Genomic DNA, 19,813 nt, shown 5'->3' on the forward strand with positions numbered 1-19,813 from the left:
CTTTGTTCTCCTCATGCCCCAGAACAACCCACCCCCCTCCATGAAGGAGCATCTCTGCCTCTCAGGCCCCCAGAGGCTCCTCTGCCCCCAATTTGCCCCACTCTGCAGTGGCGGGGGGTGGGGGCAAATGGACCCATTGGCTGGATAAGGCAGCATCCTGCTGGAATTCAGCCCGTCTGGCTGCCTTGGACTTCCCAGCAGGGCTAAGGCGAGGGGAACTTTGAGCCAACCGGGCGGCTCTTATTGGCAATTGATGAGGGGTTACCGAGATGACACCTCTGCAGGGCTGAGCTCTCAGGTCCTCCAGCCACAGGGCCAGGGCTGGCTTGGAAGAGGCTACGTGTTACGGTCCCGCCCGCACTTACAGAAATCTTTGAACCCAATCTAGTGCTGATGCCAGATCCCTAGTGAGCAGCCCCCTAGACAGAGGCCTCCAGCCAACTCTGGGGCAGGGCCAGACCTGGAAACTGCCCCCCCCTCCCACCAACACACACACACCTGCCCCTGGAGGGATCCCCCAAGGTGGGACAGAGGCATCAGGGCCCTCACTCTCCTCTACAGGCCTACAGTCCTCAGCTGGACTCTATTTCCCCATGAGGCACTGCCTCCTCTCACCAAGAGGGGAACCATGGTGCACCATGGGAGATGTGGTCCAGCCCAGAATATAAAAGATACTTTTTTTTTTTTGGCGCACTGAGGCTCAAGTGATGGCTCTGATTCTCTTCCAACTGGCCTCAGCCACTCCGGGCGGATCTCATCCACATTGTCAATAGCATTCATTAAACAGAGGGCTGCCGATGGACTCCAGGACGCAGGTAGGGGCACATAAGCGTGACGGATGCTCCTTCCTCCAATGGAACCGAGTGCGACCAAAGAAAAGCAAGTCGCTGCAACTCCCATCAGTACCAACCTGACCAAAGGGATGGCGCAGCATCATGACTCGCTGCCCTAAGAGAGGGCCCTGTTCCAAAGACTGGTGGAGGGTCAACACTGACATAGGCCAGGTCTGCGGTACAAAGGCGTGGTGACGTTCCCCTACCCAGCATTGCTATGCCAGCAAAAAAAGCCACGTTGATGCTGTCTGTCATTCGTCAGGGTGGCAAAACTGTGTCTCTACCAGGGGTTATGCCGACAGAGCCTGGCAGAAGCGTGGACTGGCCATAGGAGCCGGGATATCCAACTGGACTAAGGGCAGGCTAGTTATTCTGGTACAGCCTATTTCCCCAGCTAGACAAGCCCTAAGATGGGGTCTGGAGGGCACCAGGAGGGATGCACGGCAGAAAGAAGGCAAGCGCCAGGCCCTCCAAAAACCAAACTCAGCTTTATTTAAAATAAACATCTCCCAGAAGCATCCAACAATCCTCAGGAGGGCGCATTAAGGTAAAGGAGCTGCGGGACAGGTCACAGCAAAAGCACAGCTGTGGGATGGGGCAGGGCGAGCCGGCAGCCTGGCCCTGACTCCCGCTCCATTTGCCTCTGCTCCAGCTGCTTCCCACACCAGGCTGGCAGCAGGACTCTCCCCAGCCAGCTGCTTTCCTGGGGGGCTCAGGAGGAAGGCCAGCAAGTGAAAGGTTGCTTGGCCCATGGCTGACCCCCCCCCATCCCTTTCTCCCCTCCCAGCTTCTTAATTGATGTCTGACTGCAGCTCAGGATGTGTGTGTGTGTGTGGGGGGCCTCCTGAGATTTGGGGGTGCAGGGGTGAACTCTTGCTGGCTCTTTCCAGCCTGTCCCCCAAAGCCATGCTGCCCTTCCCAGAGTACCCCCCACCCAAGATCCAACATTAGTAGCACTCTTCCAATACTAGCCTTCTTTGTTCCCCACCCAGAAAAGCAGTTCACCACCCCCCCCCCGTCCAAGGGGGAAACTCCCCATTGCAGGAAATGCATCTGTGGGTGGGGGGGTTGGAAGCACCAGGGGATGCTGCAACCCCCTGCCTCCGCCCACTCCCAATAGCTTATTGAACAAACACCTGCACTAGCAGACTCCCAAAGCAGCGGCATGGGCTCCAGGCTGCTACCACAGAGCTGTTCCCTGCCCCCTGTGCCCAGCCAGTCCTGGGTGTGAATGGGGCAGGTGGGAGAGGCCGATCCTCAGCGAGGGCAGCGCCCCCAAGCTGCCTTCAGGCCAGCTCCTTCCATCAGCCACAGTGCCATGTAATAAATTAAAGGCAAAATGCTTCTGTATCCTCGGGCTCTTCTTCCCACAGCGTCTATCAGGCTGAGCCTCCTCCAGCCCCGCTCGAGCCCAGCCCACCCCTCTCAGTCACTCCCATTGGGCAGGCAATGGGGGTTGCCCTCCAGCCCCCCCGAGCCGGCCAGCGGGTGGCCCTTCTTATCCACACACCAGCACTGGCCTCGCCTCTGTCCTTTGGATGCCCGGCACTGTAAGAGGAAAAGACAAGGGGGAGGGAGGGTGGGAGAGAGGACATATCAATGGGCTGATCGACAGTCTTGTAATCGGAGGCATTTCCACCACTCGCCTCGCAACGAAGCCCCAGCTCCTGGAATCATGGGACCATTACATGAAAGCTGAGATCCTTCCAGAGACTGGGAGTATGTTTCTAGCCCTCATGACTGCAGAGAAGAGCTAGAGATTGGTATCTTCTAGCTTTTCCTCTAGCACGTGGTACCCCTACATCTCCAAGTGCTTTACATATAGATGGGGAAACTGAGGCACTGGAAGGGGCAGCAACAGTACTGTATCCACTAGGCTGTGCTGTCCCGTAAAGGATGAGAATCCAGATGGGCAAAGAGACCCCGGCGCAGTAGTTGGGGGGACATGGTTTAAAATCTCTGGCTGTTTGTAGCTGGTGGTGCTTGATCTTGGGTAACAGTCAGATGGTCCCAGGCACTAACCCGGCATGGCAGGGAGTGGTAGAAGACACACGCACTGATATGCTAGGGCAGCCGACAGGGCATAGGTCAGTGGGCCAGTGGCTGGACACAGAGGTCAATGCCCATTGGGCTGATCACCTGCCAGTCCAGTGCTGGGTCCGGGCAGCCACTCACTGGCTTCCCGCCAATGCCCTGCACCCACAGGGCTCACTGCTCTGACTCCATCCAGCCCTCATGGTGCCCCAAGCCCAGAGGTGCCCACCCCAGCTCAGGGGAACCCACCCCAGCCCTGGCCCTGGCCCCTACCTTACCTGTTTTTTCCTGTAGAAGCCTTTGGTGTCGCAGTTGGGAATGAAGATGTCCTCTCCACTCCGGTACAGTGGGGCCTTGAGCTCCAGCATGACAGCTGCCAGGTGCATGCGGCATGGAGCCTGCCAGGGGCCAGGACAGATTGCAAGTTCAGGAGGGATGGGACTCGCTGGGCTTCCCCCCACAGCTCTCAGAGCTGCCTTTTCTCCTCCCCCCGCCCACCCCCATGCCCCAGCCAGCCTATGCATTGGGCTCTGCCCTCCTCTTTGCCAGTAGGGGCAACCAGCATGCCGGGGAGCTCATCTCCCTGCAGCAGGAGTGCTCCAGCCCAGTGATTGCAGAGCCTGGGACAGCTGTTTGTAGCCTACAAACTCAGTCCCAGCCTCTTCCACCAGGGGGCGCTGTTGAAAGTAGGGCAGGGGCACTGGCTGTGGGGGAAGCTCCCTGTTACTGCAGTCCCAGCCTCACCCAGCAAGGGGCGCTGTGGGGTGCAGGGCAGCAGCTCCCAGCTACGGCAATGCCAGCAGGAGGTGCTGCAGGAGCGCTGGCAGGGGATCCCAGGAGTGTTCTCTACCGGTGCTGGATGCCTGGGCAGGAGATGCCTCATGTCAGACTTCCACAGGCACATGCTTGCGCTGTCCCTGTCCCTGCACCCCTCCCGCAACGCACCGTCTCCAAGTCCGGCTTGCCGTCGCTGTTCAGCGAGATCTGGTGCAGCCGGTCCTTGCCACCGTTCACCTCCACCAGGGGGCCGTGGTGCTGGGGGGGCCTAGGCTCCAGCGTGGGGTGGCTTGCCCTGCGACTCTCCTTCCGGCTCTCCCCTGCGGAGGAAAGGGAGACAGAGCCTGGGGCCTCAGCCTGCCACGCACCCTCCCCTGCCCTTCCCCACCCCAATCTGCAGCCAGAGTGACCTGTCCAGCACAGGGCCCTGCGGCTTCTGCTGGGGTCAGGCCCCTCAAGGATGCAAAGGGGCCACCCTAGCTGCGCCAGCCTGGTTGCTTGGGTGAAGTGAGTTTGCTGCATCCTTACCTATTGCCAGGTGCCCATGGCAGATGCAAATGCAGCCACGCCCCCCTGGCTGAAGGGGGTGCCTTTAGGTCATTGCTTTCAGGGGCTACCACCAACTCTGGGTGTCATAGAATCATAGAATATTAGGGTTGGAAGGGACCTCAGGAGGTCATCTAGTCCAAGCCCCTGCTCAAAGTGGGACCAGTCCCCAATTTTTGCCCCAGATCCCTAAATGCCCCCACCCCAAGGATTGAACTTACAACCCTGGGTTTCGCAGGACAATGCTCAAACCACTGAGCTATCCCGCCCATCCCCCCAGTACTAGTCTTCTTTGTTCCCCACCCAGAAACGCAGACCCCTTGGAGACACCCAAGATCCGGCACCATGGAGCACCTGCAGCTCCATGCACCCAGGAGGTGGGTGGACCTCAGTCCTTTGGGGCCCGGGGCCCAGAACCCCGCAGCAGCGCCCAGGCCAGGTTCACCAAAAATTGTGCATGCTTGAGTGATTGAAATCCAGCCCTGAACTCTTGCGAGGGGGGCAGGGGGGATCTTGCCCCAAATTACTGCTTGCCCAAGGGCCCCAATCCCAGTGCCCAATATCCAGCATCCCGTTGTGCACTCCCACGTTCCGACACAAGGGGGAGCCAGCGCTCCTGGGATTGGTGAGCAGGCCAGAGGAATGGGTGAGTAACTGAGAGCAAACCCACAGATGGGCCTGAACAACCCTCCCCCCCTCCAGACCTAGCCGCCCTCCTGCAAAGAATCGGGGTACCTTGATACAACAGCTCCTACAGGGTGGGTGGAACATGCCAGGAAGCAGCTTTGGGTGTCTCAGAGTCATTGAATGGCCGTGAACATCCCCCGCAATCTGCAGCAGCCTTCCAGCTGCCTTAGCCCTGGGTGGAATTGCTCAAGGCATCTCTCCTCTGCTGGAGAAAAACCTTTGCTTTATAGTGGGGTGGAGCAAACAGCTGGATTCTGCAGTCGCACCACGGCCAGGTCTCACCGCTCTCATTAAACATTTTTTGTCCTGTGTTTGTACAGCACCTAGCACCACGGGGCCTGGGTCTATGACTAGGGCTCCCAGGTGCTAAGACATGGTCAGTTTAAGGGATAGGCTCAAGATTTAGGCTTTTCTCCAAGAGTTGGGGGGAATTTTTACTTGATCTCTTATTATGGAAGAGCCTGGCATGAAGTTTGGGGTAGGGGGTGCAAGCAGCAGGAGAGAATTTAGGCTGAACTGGAGGCTCAGACACAATAGCACAGACCCTGGCACCATTCTTGAAAGGGGATGGGGGGGGAAAGAAATTGAGGGTCCTCTGAATACCCGCTCTGGAAGGGCTTTTGCCCCTGTGTTTCATGCCATTGCTTGGATGGATGGCTCTGATCTGCCCTGATCCCCCAGCCAGGACCCCCCATCCCCGGTACACAGCCACCCCCCACTGGTGGGGTTTGTTACAAGGCGATGGATTCCTCTCCTCCCCCACCCCAACGCGTTCCTCCGAGCTCCCCCAGCCAGCGCGGGGGTCTGCGAGACTCAACTCCCCAGCCACAGCAGTGTCCTGAACCCTGATGGAGAATTAGCTCTGGGTGGCTCCCTGCGGCCTGTCTGTTGCCATCTGACACCCCCATGCCAGATCCTTTCTCTCCGGCCAAGCACAGGGGGCTCGCCCCTGGACCGGTGCTGGCTGAGAGAGCGGTGCTCTGAGCCAGACACCTTGGGGGAAGTTCAGTCCCAGTCTCCCATACAATGGTCCCCCACCCCGCCTCAGTCTGGCTTTTGCCCCTCAGAGACCAATCTTTGCTGGCAAATTTTAGCTACTGCCAGCTGGAACCTTTACTTGGGTCCCCCCCTGCTTCGCCACGTTCCCAGGCTTGGCTCAAGTCAGCAGCCTCCCGTGGGCCGGCCTGCTGGTAGCTAGACTGGGAGCTCTTTCGGGGCAGGGGCTGGCTGGCTGTGTTTGTACAGCGCCTAGCGCCATGGGGCCCTGGCCTGTCTCCCACCCTCACAGCCCAGGGGAGGGCCTGTTCCCCTTCCCAAGCAATATATCCACCCACGGGCCCCTTCTCCCATTCAGGAGGCTGAGCCCACTTCCTAGGCACCAAAATGTGTGTGTATGTGTTGAGGGGGATCAGGCCGGATCAGGGCACCTGGTAGGGACACCTCCATGGGGGGGGGGTGGCTAGAGGTGATCCTGCTGGACTCCTGCTGGGAGCACCCATGGGCCATTGGCAGCTACAGCTGCTGAGGCAGGGGTAAGCATGGCTGCATATTGCCCACAATAGAGACAACTCAGGGGACAGAAGCCCCCCCCACTTCTCAGGCAGCCCCCAGCCCCTTCTTCCGCCAGGCTCCCCCCCCACCTGGCATCAAGCCAACCCAGGGCAAGCAGAACCCGACCCACTTGGAGCCTCTCCCCCTCCATCGCGCTGGGCAATAGACAAGGAGCCACCCAGCCTCCCCTGTCACCCCCAGTGTCCTGCAGCAACACCCCGGGGTCTGAACCCTCCCCACCCCTGAGCCAGAGAGGGGCAATGCCCAGCCACTCCCTTGGGAGTGCGCCCCCTGGCCAGGGGACCCCACTATGGCAACCCCCAAGTGGAAGGACCCATCTTCTTCTGCCCCTCTAGGGGGAGGAAAGAGACTCAGTTCCGGGGAGTGGGGGGGGGCGCGGGGGGGGAAGGGGGGAGAAAGCAGCAGCCTTTGCCCTTAGAAACTAGGGAGATGCCCCCCAACTTCTGGGGGTGCTGCTAAGTGTCACCAGGGATCCCCCCGATCTAGGCTCAGCACCTCCGCGAGGGCTGCCCTGTGCCCTTACCCCGAAGCTCAGCTGGGGGGGGGCTCCAAGGATCCCCCCCCATCTGGGCTCAGCCCCGAAGCCCAGCCGCGGCTGCCCTCCCCAGCCCGCCCCGCACTCACCTGCCGGGGGCTCGGGCTCCGTGTGGTTGCGGCTACCCTTCCTGCCCCCCACGGCCCGGCACACCCCCTTGCCGAGGAGCAGGGCGTGCAGGGGGGTCCGCTCGCCGGCCCGGGGGATGCAGCGCAGTCCCCGGGCGCAGCTGGGCGTGTAGACCCCGCACGGCTCCCCCAGCTCCCGGACGCAGCCCTTCTCCCCGCAGGCTTCCCGCGGCGCCTTGGCGCTGTCGGGGGGCGCCGCCGCTGCCCTCTCGGGGGCCCGGCAGCCGGCTCGGGGGGCGCAGGCCGGGGGGTCCCCGTCCTCGCAGCTGGGGCACTGGCCCAGGGCGCCCCAGGAGCCCGGAGCCAGCAGCAGCGCAGACACCAGCCAGCAGCCCGGGAGCATCTTGGCCGGCTGGGCAGGGGAGGAGCCGGACCGTGCTGCGCCCCGACTGCTCTGGGCTCCCTCCCCACGGCCTCGGCCCTTAAATACCCTGCCCAGCCCACAACCTGCCTCCAGCGCTGGCCCCGGAGCGCCAGGTGTCTGCAGCCCTGCCACCCCCCGGGCGGTGGGGGGAGCGTGGGCTGAGCGCTGCCCGGCTCCGCTCCCACCCCCGCTGCGCTCCGGCCCCCCGCTCTTGCCCCCCCCAAAAAACCCTCTCTCCTCTTGCCCCCCTTCCAGGCTCCCCCGCCCCGCAGCTCCTCCCCCTGGCTCCTCTCTGTTCTCACCCCCACCCCTCCTGTCTCTCCACCCCACCCCCATGTTCATTTCCAAATTCAATTTCCCCCTTCTCTCCATCTCGGAGATTCCTGGGATTCTGGGGGCGGCGGGAGGGGGGCGGGGGTCGCCTGAGCCCCTCTGAGCTGCAGAGGCTGAGAGAGGAAATGAGACAGGCCGGGGGAGGTGGAAAAGAAACATGCCCCCGTCCCAGACCCACAGTCCCAAGAGGGAGCTCCAGGCCTTACACCCCTTCCCAAGGGGTCATCAGTTCCAGTCCTGCCCCCCACATCCCAAGAGGTAGCTCCCTCCTATCCTATCTGATTTAGTTGGGGTTGGTCCTGCTTTGAGCAGGCGGTTGGACTAGATGACCTGAAGCCCCTTCCAACCCTGATACTCTATGATTCTATCCCTCCATTCCCAAGGGGTCAGCTCCCATCTCCATGCCCCCATCCCGAAGTGGGAGAGCCCATCTCCATCCCCTGCCCCATTCCCAAGTGGGGGGCCCCATCTTCATCCCCCTCCATTTCCAAGGGATCAGTTCTCATCTCCACCCCCCCCATTCCCAAAAGATCAGCTGGCTCCCGTCTCCATCTCCCCATTCCTAAGTGGGAGAGCCCATCTTCATCCCCCTCCATTTCCAAGGGATCAGCTCCCATCTCCATGCCCCCTTTCCCAAGTGGGAGAGCCCATCTCCACCCCCCATTCCCAAGAGATCAGCTCCCATCTCCAACCCCCCCCCCATTTTCCCAAGTGGGAGAGCCCATCTTCATCTGCCCCAGGCCAATTCCCAAGTGGGAGAACCCATCTCCATCCCCCTGAGGCCCATTCCCAAGTGGGGGAGCCCACCTTCATCCCCCCCATTCCCAAGGGGTCACCTCCCACCTCCAACTCCTCATTCCCAAGTGGGAGCTCCGATCCCCTCCCCCCCCCAGTAATTTCTCTTCCTGTGATTTGGATCTAATTCTCTGAGCATCTCTTTTGAAAAACCAAACAACCCCCCCACCCTCTCAACCAAACAGAAACTGCTTTCATTTAACCCAACCCCAAAGAAGCAAAGAGCAAACAATTTCCTGGTGCCCAATCCCTGATTTCCCCTCCTTTCCCTGGGGGCGCTGGGCTGAGATCATGGTTCCCCCCCCCTTCTTCCCTCAAAAGTACATTTTTTTTCAGGGTCTGAATGAATATTGTTGCCTTCGCATGGAGCCTAAATGCCTGGAATATTTCATGCTTCCAGCCCATCTCTGTTGTGTAATCCAATCGCCGAGCTATTTCCCTTCCCCTGTCTAATTCTTTCCTAAAACATAACACATCATTTTTACTGCTGGCCTTTGTGTGCGCAGAGCTGAGTCTTAAAACAATGTGCTTATTTGGCAGGCTAGGTCTACTGATTAGAGCGGGGCATGGGAGTCAGGCCTCCTGGGTTCTTGACTAGCGGTTAGAGCAGGGCCCTAGGGAGGGTCAGGTCTTTTGGATTTCTTGCTCTGAAAGGGAGTGAGTTCTAGTGGTGGCAGCAGAGGGCTGAGGGTCAGGACTCCCGGCTTCAGTTCTTGGCTCTGGGGGAGGAAGTGTTGTCTAGTGGTTAGAACAGGAGGCACTAGGAGTCAGGACTCCTGGGTTCTATTTTCAGCTCTGGAGAGAGTGTGGTTTAGGGGTTATAGGAGGGGAATGGGAGTCAGGATGTCAGAGCTTTGTTCCTGGCTCAGGGAGGAACTGTGGTCTAGTGGCTAGAACAGGAAACTGGGAATTAGGACTCCTGGGTTCTATGAACAGCCCTGCCACTGACCGTGTGACCTTGGCCAAGTCACTTTCCTTGCCTGTGCCTCTGTTTCCATGTCTGGAGAGTGCCGATGATATTACTTTCCTATCTCTCTTGTGGGGCTTTATTAATGTCAGTAAAGATCTTTGGATGTTGTTAGTATTTCTTGGAAATTTTCACTGCTCACCTCCAGGGTTTCTGTTCTGGCTACTCCCCCCATTGCTTCCAGCATTTTTCTTTCCTTGCTTCTGGTTTTCAATAATCAGCTTTTCTTACATGTTTTAAAAACAACAAAATTCAGTTTTCTGTTGGTTGCCGCTCTTGCAAATCCTTATAGGCTCCAAGAGCATGGGAGTAAGAGGGGCAGACAGAAATCAGTGTTACACGGCTTTCCCACCCAGTGCTTTCCAGCCAAATCCCTTCCGAACCTGCAGCTGGTCAATCCTCAAAACCCTCCAGGGATGTAGGCGGGTCAGTATTATTGGTCCTATTTTACAGATGGGGAAACCGAGGCACAGAGCCCATAAAGGGTCTCACCCAAGATCACAAGTCTGCCATAGAGAAAGGTGCCGAACTCAGCATCACCCTCAGCAAAGCACTGTGCCTTTAGCAAATGGTTGTCCCTGGAGCCTGAATGGAGAGACGCTTGGGAATATTGCACGCTTCATTTTCCTTTACATCAGTAGCAGCACACACACACACACACACACACCCCTGAAGATGCCCTGGGCCTAGTGGATCGAGCACTGGGCTGAGACCCAGGTTCTAGTCCCAGCTGCTGGGTGGCATTGGGCGAGTCACTCGACCTGCTGGTGCCTCAGTTTATTCACTGGGAAAAGGAGGATCGTGACCCTCCTTTGTAAAGCTCTATGGCTGAGAAAAGCGAGGTGTTGTCATTAAGCAGCTCCACTTGGAGGGGCTCCAGTCTTTCAAAGAGCTGAGGAAAGAGGTGCAGTTAATTAACGGTTCACATGGCTGTTGAACTTGAATTTGTATCAATCATACCCCAGGGACAGGACCTCTCCCTGGTAAGAAGCGGCTGTTGCAGATGCTTGCCACCGGATGGCGCCCCTTAACCCTTCGCTTTCAGAGGACTAACTGGGTGCAGGGCTGCGAAGCCACCTTTGAAATGCAACCGAGAGCTGCAAGCAAAGCAGGGCTAGTGATGGACAGGCCTCTCTGCTTTCTCCGGCCTGAAGCTGTGGGGGCAGAGGGGGGACCCCCTGCTCAGAGTTGAGGGGGGGGGCTCTGATATTGTTCAGGCCATCCAAGAGGTGATGATTTCATTCTGAGCAGGACTCCCAAGTGCAGCTCCGTCCTCTGGAACACAATCAAGCAGCCCTGGGAGGCAGCCACAGTCCACTTCCCATAAACAAGGCATTCTTCGGCCCTGAGCGGAACATGCCTCTTACTTTTCCTGAGATCCACCCTCACTCTATTTGCATTTCCCCATTTTCCACCCAGGATGCCCATGCACGCTGCCCCAGGACAGGATTTTAACACCTAGGGCCTGATCTCTGTTTACTTTTGTCCATGACGTTCCAACGGGGAAAAAGAGGCGGATTTGTAGCCGGGAGTGAAATCAGCCATGGGAACAGCTTCTCAAGGGATGTGGCAAAGGCTCCGTCCCTTGGAGTTTATGAACCAAGCCTGGATAGCTTTCCAAAGGGTAGGCCCTGACTCAGCCATGCGCTTTTGGGCTCAATGGAGGAATTAGCGGGTGACTTACTTGGCATGTGCTATGCTGAAGGTCCGACTGTCTGTCTCTGGCATTTACAGCACGATTACCATACATCTGAGTGCTTCCTAATCTTTAATGGATTTAGCCCCACACGACCCCTTGGGGCAGGGCAGTGCTACTATCCCCATGTTCCAGATGGGGAAACTGAGGCAGAGAGAGTGAAAGGCCGAGATCCACAAAGGTATTGAGGTGCCTGACTCCCGCAGCACCTCCTATCTGGGCACCTGAACAGGGAGGCAGATTTTCAAACCAGGCCGTTTCGTTTCAGGGGGCTGGGACCTGAGCTCTTTTGACAACCTGGTCTCAATAGCGCCAGGTGCTTGGGAAAATCTGACCCTAAGACTGCAGTCTGCAGGAGTCTGGTGATCTCAGCTATGCCCCGTCGGCCCGGACAGCGCCCCCTGCTTGTACCTGTGTGCAGCGGGGTGCAAAGTGCTCCTTGACCCGAATTCCCCCCTCACTCTGCCGGCAGCATTTAAACCCGCTTTGCCCAGGTGTAACTGACTAATGCAAGGTGCCAAGCAGGGGAGGATCGGACCTGAGGGGGAGGACTGGGATCCAGGGGTTAGAGCAGGGGAACCGGCGCCAGAGCCCTCAGGCTCTGTACTTGGCTGTGTGGTCGAGGGGTTAGAACAACAAAGTGGGAGCGGGGACTCATGGCTTCTGTTGCCAGCTCTTCCACGGGATTCCTGAGAGATCTTCAGCAAGCCATTTCACCTCCACCCACTGGGTGGATGTGCACCATTGTCCCCTGCTGGATGGGAATCAGACCTACTTCACTGTGTGTCATAGGCCCTCTGCTGCAAATGGAGATTCTCCTTTAACTCCAAGGGCTGGGCTGTTGGAGCAGGTGCACCCGAGTGCTGTCCCTGCTAACACTGGGAAGCTCTGGATGCCTTCTGTGTGTGATGCAGCGACAACCACAGAGCCCTAGACTGGGGGCAATAATTTAGTAAGGGATGATGCAACCCACAGAAAAACAGCGATTCCCCTAGCCGGGGAGCAGGGAATTTGCATTTCCCTGGCTAGTCAGATCTCCTCCATGCTGCCTAGCAATGAGGAGGTCCTGTCTCAGAGCTGTGCTGGGGGTGTGTGTGTGTGTGTGTCAGAGGCTCTGGTTTTGCATCATCCTTGCCCGTAGCTACTGCAGGCCATCAGGTGACCCGCCTGCTCTTGCCAATACAGAGGGTTTTTTTGCTCGGGTGCCCTGGCTGCTCCTCAGCCCAGAGGACTCACTGCAGTGCTCTGAAGGACATGAGGCCGCTCCAGCAATCTGGACACCTTCCCCTTCATCCTGCGGCAGAGCGAGTGACTGGACGGGCACGGCTCGCTGGAGGGCTAGGCTGGGACGTCAGCCAAGCAATGCTTGAGGTAACAGGGGAAGGGAACATGCACGGAGCCAAGAGCCACGGCTCAGAGGAGAGAGGGACCTCAGGCTCAGCCTGGCGGGGTGGGAGTTACTCCAGGAAGGAATTTGGCCCACGGTGTAAAAATAGAAGGTGGAGTTCAAATGCAGGCATGTCTAGGATGAGGAATGGAGGCAGCTCCCTCCCAGCATGGCGCAGAGGGAGCTCTGCTACGGGGGTGAGAGGGGCCATAGCAATTTCAGTGCAGGAGCTCAACTCAGGGCCTGAAGTCTCACAAGTACAGCCCAGGCAGCGACAGGCTTTTCACCTGCCTGCCAAGCTGCTAACAACCTGGAGTTGCTGCTGAAGAGGAGCCACTGACCTCTCTCTTCAGCTCCTTCTAGGGCCCTCCTCACTGTATGAGTTGAGCCCTCCCCCACTCGCTGATGGGAGTTCACCCTCACAGCTCTCAGGGATTAGTCCCATTTTACAGATGGAGAACAGAGACACGAAGTGGATTAAGTGACTTGCCCAAGGTTAGCCAGGGGAGTTTGTGACTAACTGGGAACAGAACCTGGGTTTTCTGTGTCCCAGACTAAGGCTCTACCCACTAGCCCACCCTTCCAACACCAGAGCCAAAGATTGAGAGGAAAAATAATGTACGAATACCATCGCTTGCAATTTTGTGCATCTCCTTCTCATGCAAACTAATAGTAACCAGGACTTGGAAAATGTATGACGTTGATGACCTAGAGGCTAGACAAGCCAGCCTACTAGCCGGAGGTTGATATGTGAGACAGCGTGGGTGGGCTCACAAGTGAAGTCCAGGGGCAAGTGGAGAGAATGGGGAGGGAGCTGGGACTCCTACTGGTGGGTTGAGGGGTGTTGTCTCCTCCCCTCCCTCCCATACCAACCAGCACCTAAACAGTATGACAGGCCTAGGTCCTGGGGAAGGGGGCTATTGTCCTTGCCATGATTGACAGCATCCTGGAGGACCCCTTCCCTGACACAGCCTTTCTAGTCACCCACCATTCTAGGGCCATGGGGGTGCCCCCCATTATATGATCCAGTGGTCCTTCTCACTTACAATGCCCGGGGATCCCCCATCATAAAACCCTAGGGTATCACGCCCTTATAAGACTTGGGTGGTCACTCTAGTGTGAGGGCCTTAGGTAGCACCTCCTCGATTCTAGTACCCTGGGAAGGGGGGCCCTTTAAAGGGCCCTGAGCTGGAACCTTTCCTAGCATCCTGTGGAAGTCCCCATTAAGGGGCTCTAGGTGGCGCCCCCATTCTAGTCCCCAAGGGTCCCCCATTCTAGGGCCCTGGGCCCCCCCATTATAGGACCCCCCAGTCTAACGCCCAGGGGTCCCCCGTTAAAGGGCCCTAGTTGCCCATCCCCATTTTAGCATCCAGGGATACCCCTAGACTCCCCCTCACAGTCTATGGCCCCCCAAGTCCAGTGCCCGAGGGTCCCCCAGTCGAGGGGCCTCGCCCCCTCCCCCCGGCTGTCTGCAGCCCAGGGACAGCGTTTAGCCCCACCCCGCTCTTTACGTCATAATCGCGCGCCCCGAGCGCGGGGCGTCATCATCAGCCGCGCATCCGCCAGAGCCGCCAGCGTCACATGACCAGCCCCCGCCTCGCGCTCTCCCGTCCCAGCCTTCGATCGGTGTGTAGCACTGCCCGTCAAAGTGGAGCGCTCGGGGATTGGCCGGGCCGGCTGTCGGGGGGCGGGAGGGAGGCAGGGGAGAGCCGGCGGTGGGGTACCCGGATGTGAGCTGAGGCGGGCGGTGGCGGCCGAGCGGGTCGGGAGAGAAGAGTGGGGAGGGGTCCATGGAGGGAGAGGACGGGCCTGGCTGGGTAAGGGGGAGCCCGGGCGGGCGGGGAAGGAGAAGGACGGGGGGAAGGGGGCATCCTGGGGAGGGGGGATGCTCTGAGCCCAGGGTGGGTTGTGGGGAGGGGATACCTGGGGAGAGGGAAGGAGAGATACCAGGGAGGAGGGGATACCCAGGGCAGGTGAGGAGGAGAGGGAAAAGGACGGGGGGAAGGGGAGGGGATATCTGGGAAGGGGGGATCCTGGGGAGAGGGGATACTCAGGGAAGGGGAGGGGAAGGGATGCTCTAAGCCCAGGGTGGGTTGTGGGGAGGGGATACCAGGGAGGAGGGGATACCCAGGGCAGGTGAGGAGGAGAGGGAAAAGGACGGGGGGAAGGGGAGGGGATATCTGGGAAGGGGGGATCCTGGGGAGAGGGGATACTCAGGGAAGGGGAGGGGAAGGGATGCTCTAAGCCCAGGGTGGGTTGTGGGGAGGGGATACCTGGGGAGAGGGAAGGAGAGATACCAGGGAGGAGGGGATACCCAGGGCAGGTGAGGAGGAGAGGGAAAAGGATGGGGGGAAGGGGAGGGGATATCTGGGAAGGGGGGATCCTGGGGAGAGGGGATACTCAGGGAAGGGGAGGGGAAGGGATGCTCTAAGCCCAGGGTGGGTTGTGGGGAGGGGATACCTGGGGAGAGGGAAGGAGGAATCCCAGGGAGGAGGGGATACCCAGAGGAGGAGGGGAAAGGGGATGCTCTAAGACCAGGGTGGGTTGTGGGAGGGATACCCCAGGTGAGAGAAGGGGGAGATGCCCAGGGCAGGTGGGATGCAGGAGGATAGGGAAGGGGGATGCCCTGGGCCTAGGGTAGCTGAGGGGGGAGGAGATACCCAGGGTGGGTGAAGGGAGTGACTGCCCAGTTGTGGGGAGGAAGCAGGTGTCCAGGGTGGGTAAGGGAAAGCGGGGAAGGGTGCCCTGGGGTCTGGGTAAATTAAAGGGGGGGTGCCCAGTGGGATGTAAGGGGACGCCTACAGTGATTTAGGGGGGGAAGGGGAGAGGACACAAAGGGTGTTCCGGGAAGGGGAGGGAGGATGTCTGTGTTCCCCGGCTGACAGGAGGTGAGTGTGGCAGGTGCTTCATGAGTTGGTGCCCTGGTATAGCTAAGTACCCTGTTGTGGAAGGTGAGTGGACAGATGGCAGTGGGTGCCTAGTTATAGGAGGGAAATGGATGAGGTGCTGGCGGTAGCTATGGATGTTCTACTTGGGTATCTGCCTGGGTCCCCTAGGCAGTGTGTGTGTGGTGGTAGGTAGGGCCCAGAGATCATGGGAGGAGAGGTGGGTCTGAGGACTGGTCATAGGACTAGGCAAGTGCTGAGGGAATGTGCAGGGGGTGCTTCTCCTGCTGGCTTTTTGGCATCAGGAGTCTCTATTCTAAAATGCCTGTCTCTGTAGCATTGGCCGTCGGAGCTAGCATACTGACATTATTAATAATTCTTCATGTAGCACCAGGAGCCTGCTGGGTGCATTCCAGAGTAGAGCAAAGTCTGTGGTTTGCGTGGGAACGGCTTAGGTTCGAAGGCCAACTTTCCCAAAGGGGGTCAGTGATTTGGGGTACCTTAATTTATTAGGATTGCCTGCATCTTGGTCCTGATTTTCAGAGGTGTTGAACAGCCCCAGATCCTGGTGACTTTGGTTGCAGATGTGAATGCTGAAAATCCCTAAAAATCAGGCCCGAGGTGCTGCACTCCAGTTGAGAATCCTGAAACCACTGGCGTCGTTTGAAAACTTTAGCCTGAATGACTGTGAAAGGCCCTTTATTTCAGTTGTGCTGTGCTCATTAGAGGTGTAGGTATTGCTTGATCAAACCTGAGGTGAATGGAGCAGATGGGCTCTGTAAAGTCAGGTTTCAGAGTAACAGCCGTGTTAGTCTATATTCGCAAAAAGAAAAGGAGTACTTGTGGCACCTTAGAGACTAACCAATTTATTTGAGCATGAGCTTTCGTGAGCTGTAGCTCACGAAAGCTCATGCTCAAATAAATTGGTTAGTCTCTAAGGTGCCACAAGTACTCCTTTTCTTTCTGTAAAGTCAGACACTACTAATCTGACACCACCTATGCCCCATTTGGCTTCCTTCTGACTCCAGGAAAAGACAAGACTCTTTACCCTACTGCCGAGCCTTGTGATTTGTACATGGAGGTGATTTCCTTCTCTGCCCCTCTTCCAGGCTACTCCACGGTGAAAAAAACTCCAGTACCTGCTGCTGCTAGTGATTTTTCCCAACAGGCAGAATGAAACTGATGTGAGGCTGATCAGTTTCATGGCTGCTTGGGGAAGATCTGAGCAGCAGCAGAGGCACTGGGGCTGTGTCTATCTGCAAACTGAGGCCTGGTCTACAATTCAAACTTGTACTAGCATAGCTAATGTCATCTGGGGAGGCAGTGCTCTTATACCGCTAGAAAGTCTCTTTTTGGGGGTGTATACTGCTATGCTGGTGCAATTGTGCTAGCATAGGCTCTGCCACGTAGACATAGCCTTAGGAAGCATTGTGCTGCACAGGGCTCTGGTCACATTTGGATGGTTCCAACTGTTAGAGTTGGAAATGTAACTTCCTTTTTTAAAAAAAAAAAAAAAAAAAAAGGCATCTTGGATCTCTGTAGAAATAAATGGCTTAGTTGCCCTTCAGCTCGGCTCCTTCTCGCCTGTGGAAGCTCCCTACTCATCACTGGAGTGTGGGTTTTTCCAGCTCTACATTTGGGTTGTACTGATGCCAGTGGCCTTGAATAAATACCAGGCGTGTCTTACTGGTGCTCTGATTGCACTAATCTTTCTATCTCGAGTCTCAAAGGCAATAACCCTTCTCCTTTTCCCCAACACACAGGTCACATTTTTTGCTAAAACTCTTCAAGGGATTTATGGTGGGTCCAAGTCCCTGTGAGCTTCTGTTGTGTTTAGGGATTGGTCAGAAACCAACTCCTTTTGGGGAGGCTGGGCAGGTTCACCCTGATGATCTCTGCTTCTCAGCTGGGGTTGCAGCTCTTCCAGCTGTCTTGGAAGTTACAGGACTTCTCCCTGCCCTACCTGTCATTGGTCCTGCTTTGAGCAGGGGGTTGGACTAGATGACCTTCTGGGGTCCCTTCCAACCCTGATATTCTATGATTCTATGATTTCAGTCACTATCGAGATTGACTCTCTCCTCCGATCAGTCCGTGATGCCAGCCTCTGTCGTCCTCTTGTTACATTTTCAAACAAGTGCCTTCATGCTTTGTTCCATGCTGCCCTTCATGTTTGGGAGGCGCTCCCTGTAAACATCCACAACGCTACCTTGTCCTCCTTCAAGACTCTCCTTAAAGCTCTGCTTTGCTTTGGTGCCTACACAAAACTTAGCAAGGGTTTGCCAAGACACTGCAGGTCATGTGGACCAACACTGTTTCCTTGGGCTCTCCCATTTGTCTGTATCCATCTGTTGTCTCTTGCCTTATGCTTAGATGGTAAGCTCTTCGGGGCAAGTGATGGTCATTTGTGTGGTACCTAGCGCAGTAGGCTCCTGGTCCATGACTGGGCCTCCAAGTGCTACAGAGTACAAATAATAATAATTTAGTGCTGTTCCGGCTGAGCAGACAGTCAGTGACGTTCATGTTGCCATCTCTGGTCTGGGAGCAAAATCCCTGTTAGCCCTTGTCTCCGGCATCTTTCCTACACTGTGGGACCTGCCAAATCCCAGATACTCAATGTGTGACTCCCAGCACTGGGGGTTAGTTTTGGGAATGGGGGGTGGCAAGGGGCCGTCTTTGGAGCCAGGGGATCAGAAAGGTCTCAGCGTTGTGTGAGGGATGGTGGGGTGAAGAGAGCTGGAAACAGCTGCAGGGTGTATCGGTCTGGCTGGGTTGGATTGCATGGGTTAGAGGAGGCAAGGTTTCTTTGAGTGCTCGGGGAGGAATAGCTGTGTGTATGGACACAGTGTGGCCTGCGGGTGAGGCCAACATTCTGTTGTAACCAAGTGCTGCTTTCTCTCTTCTCCTTCTCTGTACCCCCTCTGTGCTTTGAAGAGTGCCTCTGTTTCCAGTTCCTGGTGTCTCTGTACAGCTTTCCTCTGGCTGGTGTATTAGCACCAGAGAGTGGTGTTAGTTTTCATTTGACCCTCTGAATGCTATCTCGCCACTGGCATGTAGTCTTGGCCGTTATCTCTTTATAGGTTTCTGTCTTAGTGGATAGTAATAGAGGAAGTGTTTTCTTGTGGTTAGAGCTAGGTCTGGGAGTCGAGACTTCTGGGTTCTACCCACTGGCTGGGATGGGAGCTCAGAGGTTGAAGCAAGGGCTGGGAGTCAGAACTCCTGGATTTTCTCCCCTCTTCTGCTGCTGACTTGTGTATACATGGGCAAGTCACTGCCTCTATCTGTGCCTCAGTTTACCCCGTAGAACAGGGATAATACTTAACGTGAGTGGTGCAAGACTGACTGTTTATCAGGTGCATTATGCATATTGTAGCATTTGATCACAGCCTGAGGCAGGAGAACAGCAGTGCCTGTCTGGCTCCCGATCCCTCCGAATAATGTAACAGTTCACACAGTGGATTGCTAGGTGTGGGATGTAGAAGGGCCAAAGGAGGAAGTACATGCTGTTGCTGTCTTTCAGTGATTCGAAGAGCTGGGCTTCCAATGCCCTAGTCTCCTCTGATGTCTGGATAATGCCTTTTGGCTGTCTTGGCTTTTCAGGAGCAGAGACTGTATCTTGGCTGGTGGACTCCAGGGTCTCATTCCACCTTGTACGTGCTAGCCAGCTTCTTACCCCCTTCCTTTCAATAGGTTGACTCTCACAGCCATAATGGATGACTTGAACCTGCACTACCGGTTCCTGAACTGGAGGAGGAGGATCCGGGAGATTCGGGAGGTGCGGGCTGTCCGCTATCAGGAGAGATTCAAACACATTCTCGTGGACGGGGACACACTGAGGTAACTGGCAGGACTGGCAAACTGGATAGTGGGGGCGGAGCAAGGAGCAGCCATAGCAGGGGATGGCCTGCAGTCTTCTCGCCTAGCATGGGGAAGGCGTCTGTTGTGACCGGGTACTGTCTCGCTCTGCCTCTGCAGCTTGGGAATGAAGCAATAAAGTGAAATTGTTGAGGTCTCTGAAGGCCTTGCTTGAGATCTCCAGTTTGGTCCTTTCTCTGCGCTGGGTGTTGCACACAAAGGTGTTGGATGGACTCTTTAACCTAAGCATCTTCACTGAACAAATGATGCATCCTGCGGTTATTCCAGTGGGTTGAGACTCACAAAAATTTAAGCTGGAAAAGGCACCTTGGGTCATTGTATCATCCCCTCCTCTGTCCAGTGTTGTTGGTTAGGACATGGTTGTGATGTACAGTACATTCTTCTGTGCTTTGTCCTGACTA

At 56.8% G+C, this 19,813-nt stretch overlaps 2 protein-coding genes across 3 annotated transcripts in view; one reads left to right on the forward strand and one right to left on the reverse strand.

The window, feature by feature from the left end:
• Window positions 1–1,304: 1,304 nt before the first annotated feature.
• Window positions 1,305–7,580, reverse strand: IGFBP6 (insulin like growth factor binding protein 6). The gene is made up of 4 exons (XM_084610789.1): window positions 7,074–7,580; window positions 3,813–3,964; window positions 3,146–3,265; window positions 1,305–2,381 (listed from the first exon to the last, which is right to left on the reverse strand). The coding sequence occupies exons 1-4, from the start codon at window positions 7,453–7,455 to the stop codon at window positions 2,259–2,261; spliced, it is 777 nt and encodes a 258-aa protein (XP_084466915.1). The 5' UTR covers window positions 7,456–7,580; the 3' UTR covers window positions 1,305–2,258.
• Window positions 7,581–14,377: 6,797 nt separating this feature from the next.
• Window positions 14,378–19,813, forward strand: part of SPRYD3 (SPRY domain containing 3) — a 38,590-nt gene continuing 33,154 nt past the window's right edge. For both annotated transcript variants that reach the window (XM_084610787.1, XM_084610788.1), the window contains exons 1-2: window positions 14,378–14,471; window positions 19,227–19,373. In XM_084610787.1, coding sequence (XP_084466913.1) covers window positions 19,246–19,373 — 128 coding nt within the window. In that variant the 5' untranslated portion in view covers window positions 14,378–14,471; window positions 19,227–19,245. The remainder of the gene's footprint in view (window positions 14,472–19,226; window positions 19,374–19,813) is intronic.

This window comes from Lepidochelys olivacea (assembly GCF_965140295.1).
Source record: "Lepidochelys olivacea isolate rLepOli2 genome assembly, chromosome: 20".
Lineage (NCBI taxonomy): Eukaryota > Metazoa > Chordata > Testudines > Cheloniidae > Lepidochelys > Lepidochelys olivacea.

What these genes read in the sequence shown, in the direction of transcription:
- IGFBP6 (XM_084610789.1), bottom strand. Translation starts at nt 7,455, where the DNA reads ATGCTCCCGGGCTGCTGGCTGGTGTCTGCGCTGCTGCTGGCTCCGGGC. An exon ending in GCAAGCCGGACTTGGAGACG is followed by an intron (nt 3,266 to 3,812) that starts GTGCGTTGCGGG and finishes GGCCCCTGGCAG; the next exon opens with GCTCCATGCCGCATGCACCT. An exon ending in GCTTCTACAGGAAAAAACAG is followed by an intron (nt 2,382 to 3,145) that starts GTAAGGTAGGGG and finishes TTCCTCTTACAG; the next exon opens with TGCCGGGCATCCAAAGGACA.